At 37.3% G+C, this 13,072-nt stretch overlaps 1 protein-coding gene across 19 annotated transcripts in view; it reads left to right on the top strand.

Annotated features, from left to right (window-relative positions):
• Positions 1 to 13,072, top strand: part of neo1a (neogenin 1a) — a 113,166-nt gene that overhangs the window by 39,819 nt on the left and 60,275 nt on the right. For all 19 annotated transcript variants that reach the window (XM_077712884.1, XM_077712883.1, XM_077712901.1 and 16 more), the window contains one exon: positions 1,686 to 2,009. In XM_077712884.1, the coding sequence (XP_077569010.1) occupies positions 1,686 to 2,009 (324 nt within the window). The remainder of the gene's footprint in view (positions 1 to 1,685; positions 2,010 to 13,072) is intronic.

Raw genomic sequence — 13,072 nt, 5'->3', positions numbered from 1 at the left:
TATTTAATAGGTCTTTATCGATAATTAGACAAATGTGCCGGTAAGACAAAAATGTGCGTTCGGACATTGGTTTCAAATATACTGTTTAACGACACTGAGCTCCGACTCATGACGACCAGTTGGGTTTTTAAACCCGCCAAAAACAAAAGATCAGTATGACATGAATGTTTTCTGTGCCTTTGTCGGAATCAATTTAGGAATAGTACCTGGATCGGTTTTGAAAGAACTTAAAAATAAGTTAGTTTCATCGCTGGTTTCAGTTTTGTTTTGAAGTGGTCCTTCCACATTCCATAAACATGGATTTGAACAGATGATGTCAGAACTGAAAGAATTCATTGGTTATCAAAGAGCATGAAATTGTTGTCTGTCTATAAATGTCACTGCATAGATATGTGAACAAAGATGTATTTGTATTTAGTGAAAAGCTTTTGGGTTTGGGAAGCATATGCGAACCAGATCACATCACTGATGATGTCTCATGGCACACAAGTGTGCCACAGTACCCTGTGGCTAATTTCTGATGAATAGGGCCACTTCTTTCCCTTCTCCTTTTGAATTAACATTCAAGTGATTGTACAGCTTTGGCAAGTGTGAACACTAAATTGTCTGACATTTTCTATTGTGTAACTAGAAAATTGTAATTCACCCCAGTCGTTTTCTATAGTACTTTTCAATAGTTGTGTGAGCTTCCAAGATAAGTAAGTGCATTGGAGACAAGCATGGATATTGCTCTATAATGGAGCTCATATTATAAGCGTCTCTCTTTGGCTCCCCTAAGAGAATTGATGTTGTAAGGTAGAGAAATTACCTCCCGGAAGTCAATAGCTCAACCACTGACAATGCTATGTGGCCGTCTCCATTCTTTTTACCTTCTGTGCACCCAGTCTGTCTTGAAGACATGCCTGTTTTTTGGAAAAGCAAAGCCAGTTTAAACTACATTTTACATTCCAACTGTTATTTCACTCCATTCACTGCATTATTAAAATACCTCTATACCCCCTTAATAATTTTCCGCATCCCTGCAGTAATAGCAATTGCTGTTATTTGTCTAACCAGTACCACTGTGTGACTCTTAGGTACTGGGGCCTGAATAATGGATGAGTACAAATGCAAAACAATGGCACTTAGTTTGATTTAGGTTTTATCCATTGCAATATTCATATTTGCTTTACTTCATAAAGGGAAACCCCAATTGCTTTCTGAAGTCTGCATTCTTACTGTGTTCTCTTTTTATTGGCAAAATATTAACTGACCAGGGAACCGATGGTGTAGTGGCTCATCTGACTGAGTCAGGTGCTCAAAGAGTGGTGGTTCACTGGCACTAGAATTGTCAGTGTGAATGGTTTCTATCCCTGTGTGTGCCCTACGATTGGCGACCGGTTTAGGATGTAGTCCGCCCTCCGCTCGAGGTCACCTCGGATAGGCATTCGTGTTTTTGACCGCTCGTGGTGTCACAGAATGACTTTTTTATTTTAGCAAATGATAACTTTCTTGTAACTTGCTCAGTTTATTTCTTACCAACATGTGGGATGTGTTCCTGCCCTATTGAAATCAGAAAATTTGATTTTTCCTAGTCAATGATACTCCAATATTCTTTGTCTCTTTGAAATTATTTGATGTTAAAATCCAACACACTATGCATGGAATCCAACTCATCGAATTCTCCCCTCTTTTTATTCTTTCAGCATCAGCAGCACAGCCTTTCAGCCCTTTCTGGTTCACAGTGGAGCCACAGGACGTGGTGGCCATTCGTGGGAACTCTGCACTGCTTAACTGTTCGGCACATAGCGATGTAACCGCACCAGCACGCATAGAGTGGAAGAAAGATGGCACCTTCTTGAGTCTGGTTTCAGATGAGAGACGACGAGTACTTCCTGATGGCTCCTTATTCTTCACCCACGTTGTTCACTCAAAGCACAACAAACCTGATGAGGGCACCTACCAGTGTGTGGCCACCATTGAAAACCTGGGATCCATTTCCAGTCGCACAGCACACCTCTATGTTGCAGGTAAGGGTAACAAAACTTACAAAACTAATTCAACAAAAGAAAAACAGCTTTATAATAATCTATAATCTATAATAAGGCTATTTTTCATTTATAGATTTTTGCAATTTCTGTGCTAGTATCATTGTCCCATTAATATCCATTTAACGTTGACCTCAGGTTTTGCTTGTAGGAATGCAGAATGTCATAAGAAAATAATATGCCGTTTGTTGAACAACTATTTATGATAGTGCAAACGCATGATTTCAAAAAACTTAAAAATCAATCTGTTGAGCTTAACTCAAATATTGCCTCAATGTAAACTTAGCCTGTACATCGATCTGTAAATTATTCACTACATACGTATTTGGCATTGCATTATATTTTGGGTTTTGTTTTGACTTGCCCAAAATCGTTTTTGCACTTTTGCTAGTTTTGGTTAATGAAACTTTCAGGCTTAGGTCCGTCTGTTTACATACTGAACAATCTGGATTACCACAGCTGATCATGTCTGTCAAAGTCAGGTGAAAAACAAAGTGTCAAAAAATTGCATCAAAAAGCTAAACAATTAGCTCTGTTTTTAAATTAATTAAAATTTATTAGATGGATTTTGTCTCCTTAAAATGGAGTTATTTTCCGACTACACAACCTACTACATGCACAAAAAAGATTCTGAAGTACCAATGTCACCTTTCCTAGCATCGGAACAGTGAGTGACACAGAATTATTAGGTTTTCGGAGTCAAGTTGTGCCCCAAAATTCAATTTGCAGCTCAGCAATGTATTTACTGTGCTTTCCCCTTGGTGCAATACTGGCAGCTGTAAATATACTCATGAGAGGCCAGTCATGGGACTTTTTTACTGTAATATAAGCTTGTTAGGTATTTAAGAGTTACGATCGTTGTCTTCTATGTGATTCCGTGTCTTAGTGGGTCAAGCACATAAAATGTATCTTTTAGTTGAGACATTATTGCTATAATTATGGATTTAGTGTTCAAAAGTACTAGCGTAAGGATGTTCCCTCTTGTAAGAACACTCGCTCCACTGGCACATCTGCCTACAGGCTATTTAAAATAAACATTTGTTATTGGCTGAACTCTAGAAATGTGACAATGACTTTGTAGCTTTTATGAAACAGGTCAAGCATACCTCATACTATAATAACCGCTCAGTTCTCTCAAAAGGGATTTATTTCTTAACAGTTGAAGCAGGAACTAGACAAATTGTTGCAGCTCTCCCATCAATTGCAAGGCCTGTGCACGTATAATGCAAATGGGGACTTGAGAAAATGACAGAGGACCTCATAGCAAGTTGGTCAACCATGATTCCCCAATAGATGCAATCACTCGTCATAAAGTACTCCTACACTTAATAATTCATGATTGCATCAGTTTAATTTTTATTTTATGTGCACAGACAATTTCCGTGTTTTCTCGCGTATACACCGTTTTTGTCACCAAAAAAATGAGAACTGAATCGAGGGTACGGCTTATCTGCGCTGAAATTAGACCTAGGCATGCACAAAATGCCATAACCCAAGATAATGTGGCAGATATGGTCATTTATTTCAAAATATAGAAAATCTAAACAGATAAAACGCGTACTAAATGTTATTCTGACGTCTATGAATGAAGTTTTTTGCTCAGGGCGCCGCCATCTAACCTGGGGATGACGAACGAGAATTCTACTGACACACTTTCTGGTTGTACTGCTCACGTGACTTCCTTTTTGATTGTGTCTATGTGTGGGCAACACCCTTTAGGAAAGCACAATCCAGCAAACAATCCTTTCGATTTTTACAGCATCGCAGAAAAGCTACGTGCAACAATTTTTCTTAAGATTTTCCCTTTAAAGTAAAACATTTTTGCTCCCTATTAAAACCATGAATATGGAGGTAACTATTGTGAACCAGGGAGTGTCTTGATGAGAGAAATGGTAAAACTCAACGATTTTAAGGCAATTTTAAGGGTACGGCTTATACGTGTAGGGAGCTATTGTGCGAGAAAATAGTGTTTTCTTTCTTTACAATTCCGTGCAAAAATGGGTGTGATAATGCTGCAGCTGGTGGGCAGGTGCCTGTAAAATAGTTAATTACAGGGTCATGAGTGCAGACCTATCGGCCACCATCAGATCCAGTGCTGTGTGGTGCAAGCAGAGGGTGGTATGGGCATGATCCCCTGATGTAATGACCACACAAGTCACGGATGGATGGCAAATAATATTTGGGATTGGACTGTCAGGAGACGAGCCGTTCACTTCCACACGAATAATGGCCGTTGTTGCCACTCTTGTACAGACTGCCGTTGTCAAATGGCTACACATTCTCACTGACTGAATAAATACTTTTTCTGTGCTTTCTGCCACATTATAAAAACATATATTATTCATTCATTTTCATCACCGCTTATCCTGGTCAGGGTTGCGGTGTGTGGGAGCCTATCCCAGCTGACTAGTTTCAAATTGTCTTAAGACTGATTGGCGATTATGGTGTCACCCACATCCATTTATACATCCCCAGGGTGAGATCAACTGTATTATATTGAAGTTATTGTAAGTTAATAAGCCATTATTGCTTTTGGGCAATGTATTACACTACTCTTTTTATAGTACGTATAGTCTGAAGGAAATACAATTACTTGCATTAAACGAAATTTAAGATTCTGTGCTCATCAGCAAATCTCTTTTCATTTGAAGACGGAAACAGATACAGATATACAGGTATAAGTGTAATTGGGGGGGAAATGTTCCTTGTCTTATTTGTGTTTTGTCATCAGGCTTCTTTTGTATGGGTTTAGATTGTGTGTATACAGTCATGGATGTCCACAAAGACTCATAAGGCAGAGGAGGGTTTGGGGGTATGTGGGGGAGCATTATTATGTATTCAGCTTGAGTCTTAGTGAAAGGAAGGATGGGGGAGAGGAATTATAGGGCAGAAAGCTGGTGAGTGGTGTGCAGCGGTGATAGCCAAAACACAAAGACAACTAATGAGAAATCCCATCTTAACTATCTGCCATTCTACACATAGACAACCTCCTCCCACTGACAAGCTTTGAACTTAGCTCTCCAGAATTGCTCAAATTGAGTCACACCTCACTGCTATTAAAAGTGGAACCACCAATTGAAAAAACAGAATTAATTCTGTCCATCCACTATGGTGTGCCTTCGTTAGGATTTCTTTCCTGAACCCCTATCATGTACTTTGAGGTTTTCAGCTTTCTCTCTTCAATGCATTTTCTTACGAAATTCTTCTTGCACAAGTATGGTGTACACAAAAAATGAGCATTTAATCACAAAACACGCCACGTTAAAATGTTTTTCATATTTGCCAGTTTTTCTTTTGCGGTTTTAAGGGCGTAACCAGATGTGTTTTGATGCCATATATATCTATTTTATTCATTTAAGTTTTAATTTTAATTGTAAAATACTGCAAAGAGTACATTATTACTAACATTTTGAACCTGATTGGTGGCGATTTTATCATGCTTCCCATCTTATCAAGCACCATCTCAACCAGTTGCCCATCGATAAGTCTTGATTAAAATACTTAAATAACAAAACAGAACCCACTTTTCCACTGTTAAGTAATGGTGAGAGGTAAAACACAGCAACAAATTAGAACGGAAAGAATCATGAGGAATAGAAATAGAAGCATATTACTTGAATCTGGGAGACTGGTATGTCTTTAGTTCCTCTATTTCTCTCATCAAACTACTTTCACTTCCATTCTCATTTTTTTTACTCTTTTCCTCAATGACTCAACAACACCATCTTTTCTTTTTACTACCTATCCTAGCCTTGATTTCTTTATTATCCTCTCATTCCTCAGCAAAGCTCAAACACACCCAATGGCCTACAGACTCTCTTGAATTGCAGTTCCACTGTGACCACATTGCTTAGTCATAAAGAGACAAAATAGCAAACCAATCACCATAAACCAACTGCACAAACATGTCATTTCTTCTCCCAGGAACCACCAGAAGCATAATACAACATTTTCTTTGTGGTTTTGTTTAGCATGAGACCTGTAAACTTTACATTGATATTATGTAACATATGATACAAGGGAAAAAGTCTAAAAGTATGTATGTAACCTTCATAAAAATATAGAACTACCCACTTTCTGTATGTGTGTATAGATATATTTATACATACTTGCGTGTGTGTGTATAGATATATTTATACATACTTGCGTGTGTGTGTATATATATATATATATTTATGTGTGTATATATATATATATATATATATATATATATATATATATATATATATATATATATATATATATATATATATATATATATATATATATATATATATATATATATATATATATATATATATTCACATATACACATATACACATATACACATATACACATATACATACACACACGTACACACAACATTTGGTCACCTATTTTGTTATGGACTATCATTCCTGTCAGACAGTGATAGTGTTTGTTTACCCTCTTATCAAACCAAACCCTGTGGAAATAATTTGTGCAATGAATGACCTATCTTTGAGGTTTCTACTACCTGAGTAGCCAAACAGATAATTGGTAATAATTATGGATTGGATAATGTTTATGAACTCAGACTAAATAGGAGCAGTCTGCCCTGTGCATGGCACTTTTGAACAATTATATACTGTCTTGATGGTGAGTGCTGGGTCATTGCCATGACAAATGGCTCTGACCTAAAATCGAGGTCAGGGTCGCAGTGGCGTTTCATTACCCTGATTTCTATCTTTCCCTGGCACACAAGAGGGTAGGAAAGCCATAAAAAAGACTGTTTCAACACTAAGGAGCATTAATCACAGATTGAGCTGAAAAATGAAATCATTCATCTACCCTTGGAGATCAAGTAATGAAAAACAGACAGAAAATGCAGTTAAGGAGAGAAAAACGATGCAGTCAAGCTGTTCTGGCCAGATGCCGGATATGCGGCAGACACAAACAGCAGTTGTACACTTACGCAGAGGTTAGAAAATATGATATGGGATATGATATAAGTAGAGAAACCCATCTTTTTACCCTCTCAGAAGAGCAGTGTTGGAAGCATGTCTTTTTGGTCGTAGGGAAATGACAGGCACCATTTTAGTCGGATCCACTGATTGATTAGGGCCTCCGGGTACCTCAGACGGTTGTGATTGGGGTGGCCCTATCTCTTCCCTCCAGACACCTCTGCACATATTTGACTAGAGTTAACAGCACATTTGAACACAGCCCTTTAATCACCTTTGCAAATTTCTGATGTAAGGCATTCAGTATTGTAGTATTTATTTAGTATGCATGTATCTTATACTGAGCATCAAATAAATCTTCGAAGCAAGATTAGTAGGGTTGATAAGGCTCTCTAATACAGCCAATCATCCATGCTACGCTCAACATCTAATACAAAGGCCTTTTCAAAGTTAGCTGTCCTATTCCTATGGTGTTATTGATGTATAGGGATAAAGCCTTATACCTTAGTCATGAAAAGTACTTTCGTAGCACTTTCCCAGCACCTTTTATTATTTTGAGCAAGATTTATTTCAACAATTGTAGCTGGTGTTCTGAATCTGACTAATTAATCATCATATTATTTAATGAATCATCAGGTTAACGATTTGATTTTATATTACTATCTAGACACAAGTGGCTGGTGTAATTATAAACTGAGCTCTTACCATAGACTTTGGAAAGGATTTAATGGTAAATATGTATTTTTCATGTGTGCAAGTAGGGATATACCTGTGCAATCATCTCAGTGTTTAATGTTAGCTACACAACCTGGAAGATTTCCTTGTAAAATATTCATATTTTTACAAAGTTCTCCTGTGGGTGGAATCAGGGCATCGATGTCTGCCAGCAAACCTGACATGTTCATAAGCCAAAGTCTTTTAAAGATTCCTTCGCTTCCTTCCGTCACCTTAAAAACATTGTCTTGTGTGAGATGCCCTTTCGATTTTAAATTACCACCGATCTCGAATGAAAGATGGGGATTTACTTTAACCATTTTTAAAATCCCTTTCATTTTGACATACCAGTTTCCAGATTTTAATTTCAGGGCAATTTTAGTGATATATAATTACATTTAATAGCTTATCAAAACAGCAACCCCATTCTTGTCAAATCATATAAACAATAATAAATATTGCCTTTTGCTAATTTCATACTCATTTTAATTGATGTCATCATTGAGTAAATTAGGGCATTCAAGGTGTAACAAAATGTCAAAAATTTAAAAAAATAGTATTTTGATATTGAATACATTGACCTCTGATCGGTCTATCTCTTTTGCCTTTCTTTTTTAGAAGTGTCTCACTAGTTGTGAGGAAAATACACATTGGTCTGAATGAGAAATTCTAAGGTTGTTGACCTTCTCTTTGAGGCATGGTAATGAGCATGGTAAATTAATTTTAAATCGGTGCAGTCTCCCCAAAAGATAAGCAATTTTCCAATTGCAAATGTGTGATTTTAAGATGACAGTTAGAGACCTGTGTTACTCACAGGCACACAATCCTGGATGCTATTCATCTGTATCGAGATCTGGTGACTGTGAAAGTCATTGCATATGAATAATTTTCATCCCATCAAACTACTGATTTATTCAACGTTTGACTTTAATAGGTCACCTGTCTGTATCTAGCTTGTTATGCACTAGTGTGCATGCCGTCATCCTCTGATCTTCTCTTGACCGTTAAAGCATGCAAAAGGCAGTTTGGGGAGTGTTTACATTAAAATGTCCCTGCTTCAAAGGTAAATTGGCCTTCATTATACTGTATTTGAACCCTGAAAAAGGCTTGGCTCTCACAATTTTTTGCAGATTCCCTGTTTTATAGGGAGACCTTTTGAAAAGTGTCCTTTTCCTCCTCCGACTGTTGGATGGGAAAGAGTTTGGTAGTGTTGGACTGGTTTAGAGTTTCAAGGACATTTCAAAATCTACTCAAGAAAAACATGTGCATGGGATACTTTTCTTAAATATGAAGTCCATATGTAATTATACTGTCATATTAATATCTTTGTTCACACAATTCTGGAGATTACAAGCAGCAGCATTTTTCGATTAAAATATCACTGACTGCTACACGTGAACAAGTGTAGTACCAGAAAGTAGGTTTCAGTTTCGTTACTCTTCGTCTGAGTAAAACATATTTGAGATGCATATTTAACATTGGCTTCTGCGGAGGAAGCAGAAATATTGTGCAAATGTATTTGGTTTTAAATTCTGCACTGGTTGAATGTTCCACATTGTGCACAGATGGAGTGAAGAAACCAAGGCACTAAGTTCTCGCTTGATATCTTATGCTTCACAGATCAGTATAATTCTTCATATGCCTTTGTGCTTTTAGGGTGGTGGTGGTGGAGAGTTGGTGCTTGAGTTGAAGTAAACTGAATGGAACTTAAACTAAGAATTATGTTCCTTTGTTCAGTTGTAGGTTTGTTGGTTTATTTCCCTAGTTACCAAAACGTGTTTAGGTAGGACAGGTTTGCGAGACAAAGATCCAATTCCAAAGGCAGAATAGTTTTTAAATCCATATTAATATGTGACACTGTGTTTTTAGAAGGCAAGACTTGGGTGATAACTGAGCAAGGTCAAAAACAAGGGAGTGATAGCACAGTAGAGCCATGGATGTGCATGTAATTCATGGTTTGACTGAGCCCCACTGAACTCTGAGTGGAAGGACCCCAGGGAGGATGTTAAGACTCCTTTCCACGCCATGCAGTGCCTTCTTATGGCCTTTTGATTGGTGGAGAAAAACCGTGGACATGCCAAACTCATTTTTTTTGCAAGTGCACAGGAGCGCAGAATTGCCTTTTGTACAACTGACTGCACCGTTCACATCCATTCTACTGCATCTGTTTCCCTTAAGCTGCAGAACATCCTTTGTTCCAAGGTCGTTGAGAAACATCTACATTTTTTATACAGACATATGCTCACATAGTGTTTCTCTATTAAGTACCTCAAATAAAAAAACTAAAATTAGGTGTAAATAAGTAAAATAACAGCAATATGCAATGGATTTTTAAAACATTTTTAGAAGTTTAACATATTATTATCTGCATATTTGCCATGTAGCTGGTTTTGGTCATGTTGTTCGCCACCCTACTGTTGATGTGTCCACAAATGTCACAATGCTGAAAAGGGCACAGGTGTAAATGCACTCAACAAGAGTTATGAGAAGAATTTATGTTTGGTTTCTTCCCATACTGGCATATATCAGGGCAGCTTGATACAACATTCCCCAATGTTTTGTCCTTCTTTGTCACTTGGAGTTCTATTTTCCTTTTGACCAAGGTTCCATTCATCTCACTTCCCAACTACTTACTCTGGCGCAGCTAGGGCCTAAGCACCGCAACATGGGTGGCGATAGCATCTAAGGATATGCTGCTAAAGAGATAAGAATCAAGCGGCAGCATGCTGCTCTTTCTCAAACAACAGGGCTCGCTGAAGCATGTGGTGGGAGGATGAAGAAGCAATTGGAGGGGTGGGGACTGACTTCAAGCATTTTAAGATTAATTAAAAGTAAAGCAAGAAAAATGGGACATTTCAAAGGAAACTTGATCTTATGTATATCTTAAGTGTACAAAATGGTATCCCATTAGCTCCTATTTGTATCCATCTACTATTGAACAGATTTCTCCAGCGTTGTGTAAGGCCTGTTCTCACTCCAGTACCCCAAACTAATCCGTCAGCAATCATTTTCAATGCTGCAACTCCAGTCAAATTAGAAATTAATGTCTATTGCCATCAAGAGTTTAGACTTAAGTGTTAATAATTAAACAAGTAAGCAAATACATTATAAAAAACAACCCCCCCCCCCCCCCAAAAAAAATATATGATCCTTTGAAAATGATGTGATTGGGCCTGGTTCGCATTCTCTTGATCAGATCTGGGGACACTCTCAGTCACAAATATTCAACTCCATTTAGTAAATTTTCAAATGTCTAAGGCCGTGCTTTGACTAACCTGTTTCTGCTGTCATAATTTTTCTCACCTGACACCTCTGAATTTGTATATTACATTTTAATGTCCCTCTTGGACTGCCAAATCAAAGCGTTTACTGTACTCTCCAGTGGCATAATCACCTTCAAGGGCAGGATGTTCTTTCCAGCACCACCTGAGGCCGGGAGATATTTTTCAACTTGTGAGAAAATAAAAACTAGTCTCGGGCCAACCTCAGCAGAATGCCACCCATCCATCTTCCTCCTGTTACATTAAAAAAGAGTAAGGCTGCTTTTGAATTGTAATAAACTGCCGTTCTTGCTATTTTCCACTCTCTTAGGATAGACTGGTCATTTGTACATACACCCTCAGTCATCCATCCTTTTTGTTGATAAAGATAAATACATATACTTTGTTAACACAGCCTTAAAGCATTTCACATTAATGACAGTACAACCTTACTGCTTGTTTTTAGGCATAAGAAACTACTCTAGTGATGAACTGAAGCTTTTCACCAGTACAGTAATACCTTGAGATAAGAGATTAATGTGTTACGAGACCGAGCTATGTCAATTTACTCGCATCTCAAGTTAAATTTTCCCATAGACAATAACTAAATAGAAATCAATTCATTCCCATCCTCTGAAAAAACACCAAATGCAGGATATTACAGTAGAAAAACATCTTTTTATTTGTTCTAATTCACCCCACAGTAACAAATTCCTATCTAGTGGTTATGATCTTCAAAATTAAAATATGACATTATTCAGTACAGACAGACGGTAGCGCAGAGTGCGTGGAGGAGGGAGACAGAAAAGGACAGGAGAGAGACTTCACAGCAATGTGTTCGTAACATAACAAACTTAAAATTTAACTTAAATTCACTTGGATTATTATTATTAATGAATTTAATCTTACGTTTCACTAAATTTTAACCTTTTTGTGCAATGACCGAGCCAAGGATGTTAACATATTCCACCGCGGCTTTAGAGTCGGAACTTCCTTCCTCCAGTTTGTTTTTTTAAAATGATTGAATTAGTCACTCACTTTGAAGGATGGTGTGTTTTTCTGAGGCTTGCTTTGCTTTCTTATTTTTAGACTCTAATGTGTGCTGCTCTTTTATAATTGTTTGCAGTTTGAACTGATTAGTGGCCTCCAATGGGTTGGCTACACAAGCATTGCTTGCTGGAAAGTTGCCAATTAAATGACCCTAATAGTTTACTACCTGTATTTTTCCTCCCTGCCCTGTAAACTGATAACTCTAGGGTGACATTTTTACAAGTGTATCAAATTATTGCCTCTGCAAAACCAAACGCAGGTTGGGTTTGAATTACAATGGTAGCTGCGTGGATAATTTCATATTTCTTTTGTATTTAAGACCATAGAAATCAAATCTGTGGAATATTAATGAGGCGTAAATACTTAAGCTTTCTTGAAAAAGTAATAATTTGGCTGAATAACTGGATTTGCCATAATAAAGAGACCTTCGAATTAGTCTCCCCTGAAGCTTTGAAAACTTTCAATTATGGAATTAATGATCACTTATGCTACAGCATGTACAAAAAGAGCCTTAAACAAAAAGAGTACAAGAAAAGCGTAGCACATATTGTACAAAGGAATTTACTGTGCGTCAAAATGCAAGACTTTTTCCACACCGTCATTATAGTCATTACATCTCATTTACTGGTTGAAACTTTTTGGATCACTAAACATGAATTAGCTCACTCTGTTGAAGATAAATATACTTTGCTGCGTAACACTCTTCCAGTAATGGGAGAGGGATTGTGTCCACACCGCCCAGACTTTCTACAATAAAAGAAGTCCAAAGGACACGCAGAGGGATTATTATTATTGCTAGTAATGTCATTTTTAAAGATTTTTCTGACACACAAAGCCTCAATTTAAGTTGCTCAATTTCAATTATTGTTTTTCACACCTTTCTAAAATGATGTTTATCACTCGGGTGAGGGAATGGCTCTGAACTTGTTGAATTGAAAAGCACTGTGGTGCTATAGCTATAATAGGGTGGTAATAGAAAGTACTTTTGAATAATTCATAAATGGTAGTCCCATGATTTCCAATGACGAATGCAAATCATGATACTTTTACCTTTTGATGGCTAATGATAGAAATGTGGCCATTCCATCAATTACGTGT

Source organism: Stigmatopora nigra, chromosome 3 (genome assembly GCF_051989575.1).
Source record: "Stigmatopora nigra isolate UIUO_SnigA chromosome 3, RoL_Snig_1.1, whole genome shotgun sequence".
NCBI classification, from domain to species: domain Eukaryota; kingdom Metazoa; phylum Chordata; class Actinopteri; order Syngnathiformes; family Syngnathidae; genus Stigmatopora; species Stigmatopora nigra.
Note: the sequence above shows the minus strand (reverse complement) of the source record. Positions and strands in the feature narration are given on the sequence as shown.